Below are 21,197 nucleotides of genomic sequence, written 5' to 3'. Positions count from 1 at the left end.
CCCCTCTTATTCTTGGTGAAATAATTTTTTTAAAATAATATATTTTTTTGTTAATCTTTGAATTTATTTGAGAGTAAGTGAATTATTTTTATTTTTTTTCCTAGCTTATTATTGACAAGATAGTTTCGACTAGAATATCTTGGTGATTTTTTAATTTCATGGAAAATAATTGGTTCTCTCCATTTAGTGGGAATCTTTTTCTCGACAACAATCAAATTTCATCGAGAAATATATACTTATCTCAAAAAAAATTCATGGAGAAGAAAAAACTTTGAGAAACATTAATTTTCCTATAGAATAAGAAGTTAGAGCAACTCAATTGAAGATGGCTATGAACTACTTCCGACAAGCACACTCCTACTTATGTTGTTTGATTTGAATGTAAGTTGAATTATGTCTAAACTTGTAGCCTTTGCATGAAGTCTTGTTTACTTGAATGGGACACAATCATGTTCAAGCTACGGGAGTAAAAAGTATATAATCAGAAAAGAGTAAATGATTTTATATATTATGTTGGCCCCAAGATCCCAATTAAGATAATATTACTAATGATATATGTTAAGTATGAGGCGCATAAAAATAGCCCTTTAAAAAAATTTCTAACAACATATTCGTTCGATCCACCATGGCCCATTTCAATGATCCATAGAAAAGGGAAGAAATTTGCTCATACTAGAAAGCGCACCATCAACATCTAGTAGCATCATTTGACTTAAAAGACAAAGGAAGAATCATTTTTTTTGGAAACAACCGGTCCAAAAAAGGCAGGATGAATAAAATGAGCAAAAGGAGATGACCATGTAGGAAGAAATAAAAATTGAAGTGCCAATAGTCGAAGCAGTCAAACCCATCTATAAAAATCAAGCATAATCAGTGAAAGAAAATGAAAGCCTAAAACGAAAAGACAAAATTAAGGAGTCGGCATGTGGTGAAATCGGAGCAAGAAGAGTTGACCCCTAAGGAAGGAATCGACCTCATGTCATGATGGAGTGAACATGTTATGGTCCCGGGTCATGGATCGAGTAACACGGCGTGGGATTTGTGAATCCAGCACTATTACTGAGTTGTTGGACTTAGTAAGGAGGGTTAAAGATCCCTTCTTTGGCTAATTTTCCACCAGTGATCAGTCTCCCTTTTTATGAACTCATTCTAATGTTAAAGTTAGAGCTAGAATGGAATTAATTCAGGTGGAGAGATAATGGAAGAATACCTGTTCTTGCTCACATAAATCAGGGTTTCGACCCTGATTTTATGCAGCTCGTGCTAGATTTGAAGGCCTAGCTTAGGGGCAGCCTTGGCTCTCGTTGATGGCTGTTCTTGCTCTGTTTCCGTGATGATTCCCCAACAAGAGGAGTTGCTTTAATCCTTCATGTGGAAGAACCAAACTCTTCCCTTTTTGTTACTCGTCAAGAGGGAATTGAACCCCACTTGTTGTTGACGCTGATGAGGAGGGAAGACCCTCTCTTTGGGCTCGGGAAAGGGGCAAGAAGCTCCTCATCTTAGTATGGATGATGATGGATGAATTTGGGTGAAGATGGATGGCAATGGAGGGTGAAAGATAGGTTGGATTTTTGGAGTAAACCATAAACTCGATATCAAGAGGTGATCTCAACCTATTTACACTAGGTTATTCTAAAATATCAAAGCTTACCTTTTTCATTCATTCATTTCCCTTAAATAGATCACATTAGGTTTAGGGTTACAATAATTCCCCATAATGCCCCTTCATATAAAAGTAATTAGAAATAACTCCTACTTAAAACAATATAAGAAATAAATCCTACTCAAAGTAATATAAGAAATAAATCCTATTGAGTGAGTTGTTGTTGCCTCCTTCGTTGTGGGACTCGGTGTGCTATTGAGTCCACAACATCTTCCTCCCCATGGAGAAAGAGCTTGTCCTCCAGCTCAAAAGGTGGGTAGACCTGTTTGAAGATGTCAACACGTTCCCGTGTGGCAGCGTTGGGTCAGTGTCCGTCCACTGAACCAGAATCTCCCGATGGTCATTGGGCAAGCATGCGCGTAACACCGTGGCTGGGTTAAGAATAACCTTGTCATGATCAACCGGTGGTAGGAATGGAGCGGATGTAGGCTGCGCCTCGAAATGTGGCTTCAAAAGAGAGAAATGAAACACATCAGTAATTTTGGCCATGTCCGGGAATTTGAGTTGATAGACGGCTGGTCCCACGCGTCGAAGAATGAGAAACGGTCAGAAAAATCGGGGAGAGAGCTTATGACGTGGAGGTCCCGCAAGAGACTACTGACGGTAGGGCTGGAGCCGTAGCCACACATACTCCCCAACCTCAAAAGAGACCTCACGGTGGCCTTTGGCGTAGACATCCTTCATCCGAGCTTGGGACGTAAAAGTCGTTTTGTCATATTCTGTAACAGCAGATCCCTGTCCATGTGCGCCTGATCAATCACGTCCACGTTGGTGGACCCTAGGTTGTACGAGAGAAGGCGTGGTGGATCCAGGCCATATATAACCCAGAAAGGAGTGGCTTGCAAGGCAGAGTGGAATGAAGTGTTGTAACAGTTTTTGGCCCACGAAAGCCATTGAAACAATTTCCGCGGACGATCACCCACCAAGCACCGTAGATACATCTCAATGGTGTTGTTCACCACCTCCGTTTGTTTGTCTATCTGTGGATGATAGGCGGAGGAGAACTTCAATTTAGTCCCACCAAAAGGTGTTCATGAATATTGCATCTCTGTCACTCATAATGGATTCTGGAATGCCATGTAAGTGGACTATCTACTCCAGAAAAGTCTGAGCAACCCGTGTTACTATATAAGGATGAGCCAGCGGTATAAAATGTATGTACTTGGAGAATATATCAACCACCACGAAAAGTACGGATTTGTCGGAAGACAGGGGTAGACCTTCCACAAAATCCATCGAAATATCGGCCCAAACCTGGTTAGGAAGGGCCAGAGGCTGGAGAAGACCTGCTGGACTCAAGTGCTCGGCTTTGTTGTACTGGCAAACCTGACAGTCGCCCACATAAGTCGCAATAGAGGGTTTCATGGCTTGCCAGTAAAAATCAGCTCGAATTCTGTGCAAGGTCTTTTGCGTGTGTACTGTCATGGTAGGCCGAGAGAATAGCTGGAATCTACTTGGACTCAGGTGGAAGGAAAAGCCGCTACTTGTAATAAATAAGTGAATCCTGGATGGACCACTTTGAATTCATTGTCCCTTCCAAAATCTTCTGATGCAGTCCCTACAGTGCAGGGTCAGTGGCATGTGCGTTTCTCACCAAGTCCACAATGAGAAATCTCGGTTGGCTGATCGAATAGACCGACTGCTGATCCTCAAAACACCATGACATGGCGTCTGCCACCTTATTTAATCTCCCCGCACGATATTCCACCTAGAAGTCAAACCCCAATAACTTACTGATCTAGTGTTGTTGTGGCGACGTCGTCAAATGCTGTTCTAGTAGGAATTTAAGGTTGTAGTGATCCGTGCGTATGAGAAAAGCCCAGCCCCAGAGATAAGGCCTCCAATGTTGGACTGCCTTGGCCAACCCAATCAATTTGTGCTCATAGGCTGCCAGCTTGTGATGACAGACTGCCAACTGTCTGCTAAAATATGCAATAGGATGGCCCAACTGCTGTAAAATGACCCCAATGCCAGCGCCCGAAGCGTCACACTCTACCACGAACAATTTGTTAAAGTTGGAAAGTTGTAATACTGGCGCGGATGCGGGGGCAGCTTTGAGTGCCACAAACAACTTGGTGGCCTCCTCATTCCAAATAATAGAATTTTTCTTGAGTAGACTGGTCAATGGTGCTGCCACTGGCCCATAGTTCTGAATAAATTTGCGGTAGTAGCCTGCAAGACCCAAAAAACCCCGTAATTCAGAACACGACTATGGCTGCGGCCACTCGTGAATAGCTCGGATCTTCTCGAGATCCACCATAACCCCCTCATGTGAGATAATGTGTCCCCGATACCCCACATGTGAAGCCGCAAAAGAACACTTGGAATGTTTCAAATAGAGCTTATGTGATCGTAACAAGTCGAAAACAATCCTCAAGTGTGCCAAGTGCTCCTCAACCGACTTGTTATATATCAAAATTTTGAAGATAGGGGCTAAATACCTCGTTCATCAAAGCTTGAAAAGTAGAGGGTGCATTGGATAACCCAAACGGCGTGATGACGAACTCAAAGTGGGCATGGTGCGTGTGGAACGCCGTCTTCTTGATATTAGAGGGGTGCATCCAGACCTGATGGTATCCCAAATGGAGGTCGAATTTAGTGAATAACCACGACCCATGTAACTCATCCAGGAGCTCATCCACTACCGGAAACGAAAACTTGTCTTTTACTGTCTGCACATTTCAACTCCCAGTAATCCATGTAGAACCCCCATCTCCCATGATGTTTCTTCACAAGTAAGATGGGTGAAGAGAACGGGGAGCGACTGAACAAGACCCTGTTTCAACATATCCTGGCACTGACGCTCTATCTCGTCCTTCTGAAGGTGTGGGTAACGGTACGGTCTCATGACCACTACCTCAGATCCTGGTTTCAGACAGATCCTGCGGTCACAGTGCCTTAGGGGAGGCAAACCCGAAGGCTACTGGAAGAGGTCAGAGAACTCCTCAACCAGACTCTCACTAGTACTGTCAGGCTGTTCATGTGTCTGCAAAGTGTGCATGTGGTGGGTCCTGTTCACCTGACAGCCCTGTAAGAGCACCCGACTCCAGGCCAAATCAAAGCTCATGGTTAAAGCCAAAATGTCCCACAGAATGGGCCCCAATGTTTGTAACCATTTAATGCCTAATACCATATCAAATCCCGCTAGGGGAATAACAAAAAATTCAGCATTAAACTAAGTAGAGCCAATGGAAAAATTTACTGCCTTACTAATCTCATAGCTAGGGACCTTCTCGCCATTGGCCACTGAGACGGTGGCTGTCGGATGAGTGTGTATCTGGACCTAGAGATGCTATGCGGCTATCAAACTCAAAAAAATGTGTGTACTCCCTGAGTCGACTAGTCCCACCAGTTCTCAATCGATGACATGAGCTCAAACTTGCATTGTATTAGGCGATTTTTGGCCAGTAATAGCATGCAAGGATATCTACGGTGGTTCCTCCTCAACAATATCCTCTGGCTCCTCTGGCTCCTCTGGATCCTCTGAATCCTCCACCTCGAGCCAAAATAATCGTTTACATTGGTGTCCTACCCGATACTACTCATTGCAGTTATAACATAAATTTTTGGACCGCCTTTCTGCCATCTTCCCACTCGTTAATTTTTTTATAAAGCTTGGTAGGGAATTACCAGGGCGGGGATCGGCTACCCGAGTCGTAGTCGGAGTGTGTCTCGATGGGGCTGCCCAGAGATGCTCCCTGAGATGAATTATAGTGGCTTCCTTGCCACATGGAGGAAGTTTTCCTCTCACCTGACCAACCCGGCTTACGTTGCTGCAACTGTTGTCATTGTTCCATTGCTCGTGCAATATTCATTGCATGAGCTAAATCCGTAGGCATAAGGAGTTCTACCTCTAGCCGTAAATACTCATTGAGACCTGCTGTGAATAGGGAGACCTGCTGGTCAACCAATACCCTCTCACCAGCACGAGCCAACTTTTCCTGGAACAGTTTTTGATATTGTTCCACCGAACCAATTTGTCGCAATAGGAATAACTCTCCCAGGGGGTTGTTGTTGGCGGGAGGGCCAAATCTAAATGTGCATATATTTTTAAATTCTCCCCAAGTCATCCCTGGTCTCTCTTTCTCTACTTGAGTAACCCATAACATGGCTTCATCTGTCATATGGAACGAGGCTAGTTGCACCTTATTCCATTCAGTAGTCCCTTGGTTCAAATTTGTTTTTCACATCTATGCAACCAAATTAAGAGATCAACTGAACCATTGAAAGAGGGAAACTCTAACTTAGTGTACCTTGGAACTGTGCCTCCATGCTGGGGTCCTTGGATAGCAGTGCGCCCAGGCCATTGTTCCCCTCTTCTGTGATATGGTTGAGTGACCTCTCTCACCTCTGGACTCTGATGTCTCTCTGCCCTCAACTCCGTTAGCATGCTGATGACTCGGCTCATCTCTTCTTCCAAACCACAAACCTTCCCTAACACTGGTTGTGTTGTTTCAAGGCTATGTTTTATCTTTTGTATCCTGATTTGGATTTTTTCATTGCTGATATTATCCCCCATGTTACCCTGCTCTGATACCAAGTTGTTACGGTCCCGAGTCATGGTTCGAGTAACACGATGTGGGATTTGTGAATCCAGCACTGGTACTGAGTTGCTGGACTCGGTAAGGAGGCTTAAAGATCCCTTCTTTGGCTAATCTTCCACCAATGATCAGTCTCCCTTTTTATGAACTCATTCTAGTGCTAAAGTAATAGCTAGAATGGAATTAATTCAGGTGGAGAGATAATGGAAGAATACTTGTTCTTGCTCACGTAAATCAAGGTTTCAACCCTGATTTGATGCAACTCGTGCTAGGATTTGAAGGCCTAGCTTAGGGGGCAGCCTTGGCTCACATTGATGGTTGTTCTTGCTCTACTTTTGTAATGATTCCCCAACAAGAAGAGTTGCTTTAATCCTTCATGCGGAAGAACTAGGACTCTTCCCTTTTTGCTACTTGTCAAGAGGGAATTGAACCCTACTTGTTGTTGACGCTGATGAGGAGGGAAGACCCTCTCTTTGGGCTCAAAACAGGGGCAGGAAGTTTCTCTTCTTAGTATGGATGATGATGGATGAATTTGGGTGAAGATGGATGGCAATGGACGGTGAAGGATAGGTTGGATTTTTGGAGTAAACCCTAAACTCGAGATCAACAGGTGATCTCAACCTATTTACACTAGGTTATTCTAAAATCTCAAAGCTTACCTATTTCATTCATCCCATTCCCTTAAATAGATCACGTCATGGATTTTTAGGGTTAGGGTTACAATAATTCCCCATAATGCCCCTACATATAAAAGTAATTAGAAATAACTCCTACTTAAAATAATATAAGAAATAAATCCTACTCAAAGTAATATACGAAATAAATCCTATTGAGTGAGTTGTTGTTGCCTCCTTCGTTGTGTGACTTGGTGTGCTATTGAGTCCACAACAGAAGAAAATAGTAGTAGGAGGAGTTGATTATTGTACTAAAGTGCATATAGTAAGAGTCGACAACATCAAAGGAGTTGACCACATCTGAGTGAAAAACAACAAAAAGATTTGACTCTATGCACTAAAAAGTTATGAAATAAAAAAAAATCAGTCGACCCTTATAGGGTGCAAAAGCAAGAGGAGTTGAACTCTGGGCGGAGAGGATTCAATCTTTGGGGAGGATTCGACTACAAAATCAAGCTATTAGAAGAAAACATTGTGGAAGCCATGTTGTAGAAATTCAATTTCCTGAATATCGGTCCAAATCTAAAAATTATATGTTTCCAAATTATGTAAGTAACCTATAATATGTTTGGTAGTAAAAATAGGAACTATTGATTTTTTTCATAATTTTTAGACCTTTGTTTTCACCTTCTATTGGTAAATGTTGGAGAATTTGCTCTTTAACCCAAACTCGACTCTAATGAAATTCTCTCTTCTCACAATGAAAACCAAGCCTCTTAAGCTCTTGCACATGATTTAAGAAGTTTTTGCCTCCTTCAAAGCTAGCTTAAAAGGTTGATAGTTTTCTTTATTGTGCTAAGAAATTATGTGTTGTTCGTTTTAATACTTAAATCTCAGTTAGTTAAACATGTGCTAAGGGATTTTAAGACCATATTTGATTCAGCCATTGCATTGTGAGTAGTTGTGTTATTGACAACCATTTGAAATTAGTTTTACAACCTCCTCTATTTTCATATCATATTAATGCATGCCTATATGTTATTTTTATTGGGGCATTTGAAATGGCTTTTACTAAGAATTGAAACTTTGGGATAGAATTTCAAATCCAAATATTTACATTTATATACTTTGAGATATATTAATGATAATTGGTCGAGTACAATGAACTGGTGCTAAGTACACTTTGAAAAATCATTCACTATAATTTATAATGCTACTTATGGGTTATAGTTTGAAATTTAATATTTTTGAGTTAAATTTTTTACATCCCCCGACTTGAAAAGCCAATCCCATATTTAAATTGAGCCGATATTTTCAAATGAACACATCTTTTGCTGCCTATATTTTCAAATCAAATCATAAATGACTACTATGAGTTGTTTTCATTTTAAAATCAAGTCACTAAGGACTATTTTAAACTACTAATTACATTGGATAGATGTACCTATTTGTTTGTACCAAGATTAATAAAATTTTCCTATTGAGAGATAATTAATATATTGTTACATTGTAAAAAAGTAATACTTACAATTGGGTCAAACCTTCCTTAGGTAAGACCATCCTCACCCCAAATTTATTCAAGAAAAAAAAATTATGGCTAAAGAATTGAAGGTGGGAAGTTGTGTTTGCAGTTGTTCGAGTCATAAAACCTTGAGTAGGTAGGTGATGCTGAAAATCTCTTTGTGGGTCTTAGATTGGTGTGCCTAGTGAGTCATTGAAAATCTATGTGCTGGTCTACCTTGTCAATTGATGAAAAATCTCATTGTGGGTCTAGGCATGTATGCCTAATTAGTTGTTAAATCTGAGGGAGTACCATTGTAAGTTGGTTGTTATGGTCAATTGAATTGCATAAGTCCATTTGTGGGCAACATTGCAATTGGCCTTCGAGGTGATTGTTTTATATGTTTTTGGGCAAGCCAAGATTAGTGGCTCCTTAAGATTATGAATCATCTTGAGCGGGTAGACTCGCAATCAGCTAGAAGGACTTCATACCACCCTAAAAATCCTATGTGTACTTTGTATGTAATTGCTTCTATGAATGTCATTGCTCATTGTGAACATGAACTTTAAAATTGACCTTCGATTTTGAATTAATTAAAAGCACATGGGAATGAAGTAAAAGCAGTTCAAATTAAGAATAAAAGTTAAAAAACCTACCATTTTATCAGACTATATATACCTTAATTGTAGATCATCTATATATTGGATTACCAATCAGTAAAATAGGAAGTCAACATATAGAAATTTTTTTTTAAATGTTTAGAAATCATGTCCAAGAAAAGTAGCAAGCAAGTGATTGAGATTTTACTCGCAACTTTAATGCCCGTGAAGAGTGAATTAAGCATAGAAAAAAATAAGAAAAAAAAACTCAAAAAATGGGTTGTTCATCAAAAACTATAATAATGTGAAATAATATATATATGTTTCTCAAAATCAACAACATAAGTTCTTCTACACTATCAAAATAATAAAAATCTACAAAAACAAAAATCAAAGTAAACAAAAAAATAGACCAAGGAAATGTGTCCCCCTCCCAAGTCTTGGAAGTCGAATCTCCATTCAGAAGAGGGGGTGTTACGGTCCCGGATCTGATACATGGATTCATAGGGAGGAAGAAGAGAAAAATGAAGATCAAGCCAAAGGAAAGCTTGAAAACCCAAGGTTCTTTGAGGAGAACGTACACCCCTGGTCTCGTTGAGGAGAACTCAAAAACCTTGATTACTCTAAATCAATGCTTACCTTTATCATTACTCTTACCCCTTAAATAGGGTTCACCCTTACAAGGTTTAAGATAAAATACTACAAAAATACCCCTATAAATTAAATATTCTAAAAATGCCCTTGTGGCCTATTAATTCTTTAACTAGCATAAAATAAAGTAAATTAATGAAAAATAATTAAAATAATAATGTTATTGCGTGCATAATAGGAGGCAAGGCTGTCCTTCCCTAGGTAAAATCCCTATACCCTCCCAATCCCATATCGAAGAGAAAGAAGGGATTTTGGAGTATAGAGAGAGAGAGAGAGAGAGAGAGAGAGAGAGAGAGTCTTTTTGGAGTGTAAATATATATAAATATCTATAGAGACAGAGACAGAGACAAAGACAGAGAATTGTTTTTTATATAATTTCTAATAACTCTGATAACAATTTGTCTGGGGGGTACTATAATTCTTCAATAGGAATAGGTTGACAAAACAATACAAATACAGAAAAACAGGGAAAAGTTATTATAACTATGGCTAAAGCAAAAGAAAGGAATAACATAAACTGGTATTAAGAAGGGGTTCCTTAATGAAAGATTGATTATAACTATGGCTAAAGCAAATGAAATAACTAACATAAGCAAACAGGCTATATTCTAATGGTTTTTCCTATATATAAAATACTAAATAGAATTGTTAAAAATAGATAAAAATTTTCACACAAAATTATAAATAAAACTATAAACAGAACAAGCATACAAAATATAAAGGAAGTTCATGGCGTAGTGACAACCAGGAGCGATCCTTGTCTTTCAATACAGCGGGATCTGTCAGAGCTACTAGCCCTCACCCAGTAGTTCCCAGCTAATAATCTACTTTCTTTCTTTTTTACAAACTTTAAAAGCTGTAAGAATTAAAAGACTAACAATAATGATTATTACGACAAAAATTAGTATCATAAATAAAGATAAAACCAAAGAGGAAAAATAGTTGACGTGAAATTTCCTAAAGGTACATCCTAAACCTTTACTGTTTTAATCCTTATCTTTCTTTCTTCAGGTATAGAGAACCCAAAAAATGACGACTTGTATGGCTTCCTAGCAATTTTGCTTCTGCCACGAGCTCCTCTTTTTTTTTTTCCCAACAACAAAGCCCTGACGCCTCCTTTGGCTAAACCAGCGAACATATGGGACATAGGACCGAGAAACATAAAAGGATCACCATAAATCTTTTACGTCATGCAGGGGATTGACTCCAGATTAGAGAAAGAAATTATGGATTCAAACAGACAAAGGTTTAGGAGTTCCCTTTAGGAAAACCGCTAAGTAAATAAATTTACTTTTTTAAAAATAAGAACTTACATGGAAACACAGTTGATGTAGGAATTATGCAGGGGATTCAGAGGAAGAGAAAGAAGCCATGGGGTTAGAGAGCAAGGTGTGCAAGAACTGGGTTTTTTAATTCATATCTTCTATAACTTACAACTGTGTATTTATAGACAAACCTTTGCCGACACGGAATAGATAGAGATTGTCATCCGGGTGCTCATTGGGCCCCATTGTCAATGACTTATCTCATAATCTTTACAAGTTTGCGGCTAAGGTTAAACAAAACCCATAAAGGAAAAATACAAACTTTTTACAAAGTCAAAAACAAGGTGCTAGGAAACCAGGGGCATCTTCAAACCACCAGGAGCAAGAAAGCTTATCTTCTCAAACCATGTGCTAAAAGAGTGGGCTGGAAAATTTTATCTCAAACCATATAATGAAACCATGGGCTGGAAAACCATGTGCTGAAACCGTGGGCTGAATTTTTTGTCTTCTCAAACACGATCATGTCTATCTTTATTCTGAGTCAATGATAGTCTTTTCAGATGTCTTTTCTAGATAATCTTCTCAGTATCCATTATCTTGAATAATAGTCTAAGTATCCATTACGAATTTCTTTTCTAGATAATATTCGTAGTACTTTTCTCTTGCTATTTCCCATCTAAAGTGATCAAATTGTGTATTGTTTCTGAGTCAAAGTCATAGTCTTCGTCTGCTTCTTGAGAATAACACTGTAGAGTCTGAGTACCTGTAGATCCAGATTTATTGGATATTTCTAACTCTTGTTTCTCATAACCTTGTTCTTTAAGATATTCTTGAAAATATTCTTTCATCATCTTTTTAATATCTTCTGGATTTGTCTGTTGTTTGTCTTTCTTCTTTTCTTCTGACATTTTTGGCAAATGTCCAGCCGTCAACGGATTTGATGTGTCTTTACCAGCTACCATTTGAGTTGGACTAGCCAGTGAGACCCTCACTAGTATGTATCTGGGTAGAAAAAGTACCAGTTAATCTTGCCTTGAGTTGTTTGTTTTCTTCTTCAATGGTGTTTATGTATTCTTTCTGAAAATTATTCTTTTCCTGAAGTAACATTCTCTTTTCATTGAGTCTTTGTATGGTCTTGGATAGGGTTTCACAGTGATCACAAAAAAAAATTCTTCTAGTATCTTTGGCAATCCCATAAGATACTGTTTTAAATGGAAATGGTACCCTAGCAAGAAAAATTGAGCAAAATGTAATTTATGTTTTATAGAAGCTTGTATACCCTGCCTAAAGATTTTAGGTATAACACCAGAAGATAATACTTTGCATAACAAGATCAATAATACCTAAATAAAAATTAAATCCATATACAGCAAAAAGAACATTAAAAAAAAATTAAAAGGCGTAAGAATTAAAAGACTAACAATAATGATTATAACAACACAAAGTAGTATCATAAATAAAGATAAACCAGAGAGGAAAAATAGTAGATTTGAAATTTTCAAAAGGTACATCCTAAACCTTTACTGTTTGAATCATTATCTTTCTTTCTTTAGGTATAGAGAACCCAAGACATGACGACTTGTATGGCTTACTAGTAATTTTGCTTCAGCCACGGGCCCCTCTTTTTTTTCCCAACAACAAAGCCCTGACACCTCCTTTGGCTAAACGGACGAACAAATGGGACATAGGACCGTGAAACATCAAAGGATCACCATAATGCTTTTACGTCATTCAGGGGATTGACTCCAGATTAGAGAAAGAAATTATGGATTCAAATAGACAGAGGTTTAGGAGTTTCCTTTAGGAAAACCCCTATGTAAATAAAATTACTTTTTTAAAAATATGAACTTGGAAACACAGTTGATGTAGGAATCATGCAGGGGATTCAGAGGAAGAGAAAGAAGTCGTGGGTTTAGAGAGCAAGGTGTGCAAGAACTGGGGTTTTTTCATTCATATCTTCTATAAATTACAACTGGGTAGTTATAGACAAACCTTTGCAAACATGGAATAAATAGAGATTGTCATACGGGCCCCATCGTCAATGACTTATCTCATAATATTTACAAGTGTGCGGCTAAGGTTAAACAAAACCCAAAAAAAAAAAAAAATACAAACTGTTTACAAAGTCAAAAACAAGGTGCTAGGTAACCAGGGGCATCTTCAAACCTCCATGAGCTGGAAAGCTTATCTTCTCAAACCATGTGCTAAAATAGTGGGTCGGAAACTTTTATCTCAAACCATATGATGAAACCATGGGTTGGAAAACCATGTGCTGAAACCGTGGGCTGAATTTTTTGTCTTCTCAAACACGATCATGTCTATCTTTATTCTGAGTCAATGATAGTCTTTTCTAGATAATCTTCTCAATATCCATTATCTTGAATAATAGTCTAAGTATCCTTTATCTTTTTATTTTCTAGATAATCTTCTTAGAACTTTTGTCTTGCTATTTCCCATTTAAAGTGGTCAAATTGTGTATAGCTTCTGAGTCAAAGTCATAGTCTTCATCTTGTTCTTGAGAATAACACTGAAGAGTCTGAGTACCTGTATATCTAGATTTACTGGATATTTCTGAGTGTTGTTTATCATAACCTTGTTCTTTAAGATATTCTTGAAAATATTCTTTCATCATCTTTTTAATATCTTCTCGATCTGTTTGTTGTTTGTCTTACTTATTTTCTTCTGACATTTTTGGCAAATGTCCAGCTGTCAACGAATTTGATGTGTCTTTACCAACTACCATTTGAGCTGGTCTAGCTAGTGAATTACCCTCACTAGTAGGTATTTGGATAGAAAAGTACCTATTAATCTTGCCATTAGTTGTCTGTTGTCTTCTTCAATGTTGTTTATGTATTCTTTCTGAAAATCATTCTTTTCCTGGAGTAACCTTCTCTTTTCATTGATTCTTTGTATGGTCCTGGATAGGGTTTCACAGTGATCACAAAAACCAATTCTTCTAGTATCTTTAGCAATCCCATAAGATACTTGGTCTTCTCTCATAAATCTTAAGGACAGGGCTATATAATAATTAGTTCCTACATTGTGCTTAGTAACTTCTAAGGCTTCTTGTAAATTATTAAATCCTTTATAAATAGGTCTTTGAAAATCTTGAATACTTTCTATTACTTCAGTCCTGGAATGAAAAACTCCCAGAGTTTTACCTTTAAAAACTACATAAAAATTAAAACTTTTCCTTTTCTGACAAAAATATTTTGATAAACAATTAATACTGGCTAAAAACTATTTTTGATCTTTAGGAAATCTTTGTTAAGAAATCCATAAGTTGTCTAATAAACATTGTTCTTCTTTGCCAACAGAAATATGGGGTAAAGTCTTAAATGTAATATTAGATTTAGGAAAAACTAATAATTTTTTATTACCAAAATTTAAAAATTGTTGTCCATAATTATTGAATCTTGAGGAAGAAGATCTTGAGGACATCTGGTCTGGAGGATACATCTCTTCAATTAACCAAGGACGAATTAAAAAATCTCCTACTTAATGTATCTGCAAGACTATTATTTTTACCTTTGATATGTTCAAATTCTATCTTGTATCCATTTCCTGTAATTATATCTGCAAGATTTAGCCATCTTCTTCTACTTATCTTATTTTCTTTGCTTCTTTGGAAATATTTTACTATTGCTTCACAATCAGTTCTTAATGTAAATTCATTTTTACTAATAATGAAAAGCCGAAAAGCTTCTAAGGAGTCAATAATTGCTAAAATTTCTGCATCTATGCTACTCATATTTCCTTTTTATTTTACTTTCCCACTAGCATAACTATAGGTACATTCTTCTTCTTTAATTTCGGCAATAAGTACACTGCCCCATCCAATGTTGCTACCATCAGTTTCAATAGTGATGTAATCAGAATCTAAGGGCATTTGTAATTTAGCTAAATTTTGGATTTTTTCTTTTAATTTTTTGACTAAATTTTTATCTTCTTGATTAAAAAACTTTTGTCCATTAGTGGAAGTTTTTCCATAGAGAGAGAAAAAACAGAGAGGGGGGAGGGGGGGCTTTTAGAAGAAGCAGTAATTTCGTATTCAAGCTAATAAATTGAAAGACTTAAGATTGGCTGGCTTGCCAAAATCAATAAAAGCTTTGTCGTGGAAATGAAACAAAATAGTCATTCAATAAGAAATTTTATACGAGGTCTCATTGACGACCGGCCCCACTTTCTTCTCTGTCTTTACTGCTATCTCCTTGAACCTCTCTACTCATCTCCTCTCTTCGTTTTCCTCTCTATTTGTGAGACAATTCTCTCGAGGCTCTCTTCTGTCTGCTCCTTTTGAAGCTAGTAATCCATTCTCAAGGCTCTACGGGGTATTCGACTTCTTTAATTCCAATCATCAACCTCTACAGGTTCGTTTTCTTCTCAAATGAACTTCTCTTTCTTCTATCATTGACTGCTTCGTCTTACGTAGATTTATTATTTCTGTTATATTATATTTTTTTCTTTTCCTATCGATATGTTTCTTTTTTATTTTTTGTTTCTATTTGAACAAACTGAGATGCATGCAGCATGGATTGATATGAGCTAAGGTACGTAAAAATGGTATCTCTTCAACATTTTTTTTTTTTTTTTTGCATATCCTTAACTGTTCTATTTTTTTATGGGTGTAATTGATCAAGTTTGTCTCCTTTATTGATCTATTGACTGCATTTTAGAAAAGCATTGTGCTTGGTTTCGTCCATATTGATATAGGAGCAGAGAAAAATTGTATCAGCTTTGCTTTTGAGGTAGGAACCTTGGCTGATTTAATGGCGGTTAGCTTTCTAAAAAGAGAAAATAGGCAAACAAATAATTTTTGGGTTTCAATTAATCTCTTCTTCCCCTTCAATGTGCACTAATATAATAAACTAAAGTATAATTGTCGGATCCGTGGCAATTTAGGTTTTTATAATATAATCATTCATGTTTGCCCACTAAATGGCAACGAATAGTATTTTATGCTTGAAAAAATTATGAGATTGCTTCATACCAAGTGATGCTTCCCCATATCACTTTGTGTAGAAACCTTGTACTATAACTTGTATGAGGAGGATTTCCGTATAGTTTGTAGTTCTTCCATACTAACTTAGTCGCCAAATGATAGATAGGAATAACCTAGTCCTCTTGTATGCAGGTTGGTTCCTCATAGTTCTCCCTTTAACACCAATGGTAGATAGGAACAAAAATATTTCATAATATTCTAAAACAAACCGATATCCCACTTGAGTCAGCATACAAAAACACCTTGAGACCTACTTCAACCACAAGATGTAATGAGTCAACATTGAGGTGCCAAATGACTTAATCCATAAAATCTCTTGGGATTCATCAGCCTATTCTCCCTAGTATACCTTTGATCATGAGGCAAACTGTACCTTAAAACCAATCAAAAAGCATATCTCTTATGTCTTCTACTGTTTCATGGTTTAGTAAGAGTCAGGATATTGGTCAAACGAATAAGCCAAATCAATATTGGGATCCTCATTAAACTAATCTTTTGGGATGTTTAGTCATGCTAACCCAATGTAATCACTCTGAGAATGTGACTATTCATTCTTGAAGTGAGCTCAACCATTTGGGACTAAATAGCTTATATTCTCTCCGTTTATAAAAGTTAATACAAAGTCAAGCCATTTTGTATTCTAGGACTAACACTCTCAATTTGCCACTGTGAATGATAAGTGTTCCATTCATGAAGGCCAAGATGAAGAGGCAATATCTTTCATCATAGGATAACTAGAATAATGGTAGTATATGGCAGCCTTAAGCAATTGAAGTGACATTTCTCTTGCTCCTACAGATGTGAGCACCATCAGATTGACCTCACAATTTAGGTGATCATTAGAAGTGGAAGGCCAATTTCAAAGTTTTCAATATGATGGAGAAAAATATTTGTTGGATATGAAAACATGGTCTCTCATTGAGGAGCAAAACTATCAAGGCACTTATACGTCTTATGTGACTCATAAATTCGAAAAAAAATCCTTGTAGATTTTTCAAATTGAATCACTTAGAGAAGTCCAATATAGAAACTAAGTCCAATGAAGTGAATCAATAAGAGCAAGTCAAATAAAACAAATATCTAAATTAATTAGGACCTTCTCCAATTGATTCATGAAATTGGACTTGCCCTAATTGATTGACTAAAACTACATACAAATTTAGAGATGACAAAAATATCATTGGGTTGCGTCTTTCATTTTAGTGGATTTTTTTTATTATGAAATTGGAGTGAAGGTAAGTATTTCTTCCATGGAGTACTAAACCAAACATTTCAAGATTTCTACATAAGCTAAAATATCTAACTACTCCAGTGTGCAAGTCATTTTCTCTCAGTTGTAATGTACTAAGAAAAGAAAGGATTAATAATAAAAATTCAACATGAATTCCTATCCTAAAATACTTATCCAACCTTTTCCCTCTCTTTTCTCCTACTATTTCTCAGTCTCTTCTTACACCAAAATCATGTGTACCACACTCAATTCCTCTTTGATTCTTTTACTCCACTTTACACCCTACTTTCCTCTCTTCTAACAATGTCATTGGATTTATTACTAGCTAGGGTTCGTTGTCTTAGGGTTGTTTAACCCTTTTTTGGATTCTTCAAATTATGTTTTTTAAGTGGAGCAATGTGCAATGGGACGATAAATTAATTTTAAAACCCCAAAATTGTTGCTTTTGTTTTCTGTATTTGGCACTAAAATACTAGCCTATTTTGTATAAAATTAGGATTTATTTATAAGGATCTGAGCCTAATCTATGTTTCCAAACTAATTGGTATCAGAGTCATTCGATCCAACGCATTGGTCGAAAGAAGGACAATGCAAACTTTGTGTTCTTGTCATTGCATTTTTCTCTTCTTATTCACAAAGGAATATTTTTTTCTAGCAAAATTTGAGTAGAAGATAAAACTCTTGAGTTTCCTAACAAGAGGACCCAGTTCATCACCAAAATTTTAAAAATTTTTTGAAGCAAAGAAGTTTCATTCTTCACAGTGGTTCAAAATCTTGAAGTCACTTGCAGCCGATACAGAAAACATCAAAGACCTCGACACGACAATCACACTCCTAGGCAGCTTGCAATCTTGTAGCTTGCATAGAAAATACAACTCCATTTTGAGTATCTCGATGGAGAAAGAAGATACTTGAGAGAATAAATTATCTATTTCACATAACAAGGCAATTTAGTCAATTTCTCTTAAAGTAAAGTCAATGTGTCATCCACCTCTATCATTGGCAACATTGATAAAATTTCTTTCCAAATGGCATATGCTCAACAAAGCAAGCACACTCTTGAGAAACTTGCAATACGGTAACTCAATCTGGCCTTTAATGCAAGATATATGGAAATAATATAATACCTACTATTGTGCTAATTTTCATTGAATTGCCCCCTTTTGTTGATTGATATTATCAATTCCAAAAGGGCACAACATATGGCTTACATCCTCTTGGTTTAAATTGATTGATAAAACCATTTAAAGTTGTTGTCTTGAAAATTTCAAGACAAGACTCACCGTACTCAACATGTAGTACACATCTTAGACCATGCATATTGAGATATAAATGCATACTAAATAAGGCAAAAGAAAAATTGCGTACACATACTTTGTAGATTTTTGGATAAAGTGTCAAAGGGAATTCTTCCTTCTGAGTTGGCCATAAACACTACTAAATACAAGGAAGTATCTAATTTTCTTAATTAACCATCAAAGTCCCTATGCAAGTAAATCATGTGTACCACCGATCTTATAATATATTTACTTGTTGAATTAAATTTCCAAATCAATCTTTAGGATATGGAAATTGTGGTACTTCTATATTCAAAATTGTCTGAGTGACACTTAAATACTAACCTTTCCAAATCAAATTTTAATCCACTAAGTGTTGGTCAAAGTAAGATAAAAAAATCAAATGAGTATGCGGTGGTTGAGGTCCCTCCTTTGGGGGTGGTTATGTGCACAAGTCTTCCAAGCGATCATACTTGTGGGTGATACCAAATATCAGTTCTATGTATGCCTTTAATCACACAAAAGAATCTTGGAAGCAATGAACTCTATGTTACCAAATCAGGTTTAAAGCTAGATATACTTTACTTGTGAGAAAGCATTCAAAATAAATACCTTTTGGCATATGAATGTTTCTTATAGTGGTTAGCCAATATCCTTGAGGCTAAATTAGTTAGTACTCTCCAAAATAATGTAATTAAGAAAGCTCAACTAGATATACTTGAGACAACGCATGATAAATAAATACCTTTAGGCATATTTATGTTTCATATAGTAGTTAGCTAGAACCTTTGGGGCTAAATTAATTAGTACCGACCAAAATAACTTAGTTAAGAAGGATCATTTCACATGAGCAATAGGATGAATGTGCCGGTCTCAAGATCCTCATGGATATAATTTTTATGACAACATACAATTAAGTTACTTATGTGTGAATTAAGAAGAAAGCAGACGACCCCATGGAGGGATCAACAACATGTGTCGCTCCAACAAGCCAAATTTTCAAAACAAGATTTTGCCCCAATACAAGAGTCGACCCCTTATTTCAAAAATTCAATTTTTCAAAAAGTTAAGCCCAGATTTGGATGTTACAGCACTCCCAAATGATCAATAAGTGACATACCAATATGTTTTGTAATAAAAAAGGATTTAATATATATTTGATTAGATTTTTTGGACTTATTTTTTACCTTGTTTTTCTAATTGACAAAATATCATTTTCTAACTCTAATGGGTTTTTTTTTTTAATGTTGGAGAGATTTCTATTTAAGAAGATCTCTCACAAACTTGTTTTCAACATGCTACCAAAGAAATTTTTTGAAGTGCTCATGCTCCTAGACTCAAATTTGAGGTTTTAACCATCTCAAGCTCTCAAAGGAAGTCAAAACCTGAACTTGAGTATTTCCTCCTAGAGATAATAGTATCAATGTTTTTTCTTTTAAATATTGTTTAAATACTTAGAACTATGATTGTTCAATGTGAGCCTATTGATTAAAAGATCATATTTGAATCAATACTTGATTGATTGTTTGAATGGTTACCACTCAAAACTAGTTTATCAGCCCCTTGTTTGAGCTTCTTATTTTCTAATCACATTATACATTCTTATGTGTTGATTTATTAGGGTATTTAAAATGGTTTTTACATAGTATTAGAAGTTTGGGGTAGAATTTAAAAATCCAAGTATATACATGCATTTGCTTTTAAATCTTAAATTGTATTTGATTGAGAATAATAAAGTAGTGTCATTGTACTTTTAAATCAATCACTGGGGTTTAGACTACTACTACACATGAGCTATACTTTCAAACCATTGATTCCATTGAGGTGAGTGCAACCCTTGTTTTAAAAACCAATCCAAGATTTACCTTGGACTTATATTTTGAAATCTAATGATTAAAGACTATTTGAGATTTTCTTACATAGATAGGTACATAGAATTGGTTGTGTTTATTATTTTCTCGTAGATTATAAAATCTACCAATTAGGAAGCTAGTAACCCATGTAAATTGGGTCAAGCATTGGGTAGACAAGACCATCCTAACCTCAATTTCATTGAGTGCATCCATGTGTGGCTGAAAAAGAAATGTTGTGAAGAATTTCTACTATGATTGTGTGATATAAGTCCTCATGTAGCCAAGCACTCTTGAAACTCTCATTCTTAAGCCTAGGCTAGTACCTAATAAGTTATTATAAATCCTTGTGAAGCTCTAGGCTTGTGTAGTCTACTTTGCTACTAGAAACCCCTTTAATGGTCTGGATTATGTGCCTAGTTTGTGATTGTAAATCTAAGTGAAGATGAATTTTTGTAAGTTAGTTGTTGTTGTCAATTTAGTGGCATGAACGCCCAATACCCCCCCCCCCCCCCCCCCCCCCCCCCCCCCCCCCCCCCCAATATTTCTCCTTCATTGGACCTAATAGATTGTACCAGCTCCATTTTTCTCTTGCCTACTACTACCTTCCCTTCGTTAAAAGTTGAATGCATGTTGAGTCCTTTTTAAGAAAAAATGTTAGTGGAAGCATTACTATTCCTATTGATAACTAATTGTGGTAACAAAAATATACTCAAAGATAAGGCACTTAAATAATAAGGAATAAGCTAAGACCCCAAGTTGATTCCCCCTTTAGATCTAATTGCATTAAGATATTTTAAAGCTAATTATGAACATATAAACACCATAAAATAACTTAACACGAGGATTTAATGCCTCAAGAATCATCTTATCATAAATATGAAATAGACAATAATCCAATTGTTAAAAGATGTACCCTTTAAACAAAGTTTATTGTGACCATATTGAGTTTAAACCTCTCATTATCACCTCATTTGTCATGGACATAAAGCTTCTTTGTGCC

General features: G+C 36.4%; 1 protein-coding gene across 1 annotated transcript; it reads right to left on the bottom strand.

Annotated features, from left to right (window-relative positions):
- Window positions 1-2,343: 2,343 nt before the first annotated feature.
- On the bottom strand, window positions 2,344-3,964 carry LOC137938262 (uncharacterized). The gene is made up of 5 exons (XM_068783248.1): window positions 3,854-3,964; window positions 3,573-3,743; window positions 3,226-3,371; window positions 2,780-3,056; window positions 2,344-2,667 (listed from the first exon to the last, which is right to left on the bottom strand). The coding sequence occupies exons 1-5, from the start codon at window positions 3,962-3,964 to the stop codon at window positions 2,344-2,346; spliced, it is 1,029 nt and encodes a 342-aa protein (XP_068639349.1).
- Window positions 3,965-21,197: the final 17,233 nt, after the last annotated feature.

The sequence above is a fragment of the Aristolochia californica genome, unplaced genomic scaffold (genome assembly GCF_029961685.1).
Source record: "Aristolochia californica isolate CCGP_79_NKW_82.1479 unplaced genomic scaffold, dmAriCali1.0.hap1 SCAF_8, whole genome shotgun sequence".
Classification (NCBI taxonomy): domain Eukaryota; kingdom Viridiplantae; phylum Streptophyta; class Magnoliopsida; order Piperales; family Aristolochiaceae; genus Aristolochia; species Aristolochia californica.
This window is presented reverse-complemented; position numbering and strand designations above follow the sequence as displayed.

Coding starts and splice junctions, on each gene's coding strand:
- LOC137938262 (XM_068783248.1), bottom strand. CDS start 3,964: ATGTGGGGTATCGGGGACACATTATCTCACATGAGGGGGTTATGGTGG. Junction 3,372..3,572: donor ATTTTAGCAGACAGTTGGCA/GTCTGTCATCAC, acceptor TTTGACTTCTAG/GTGGAATATCGTGCGGGGAG. Junction 3,057..3,225: donor CATGCCACTGACCCTGCACT/GTAGGGACTGCA, acceptor GACCTTGCACAG/AATTCGAGCTGATTTTTACT.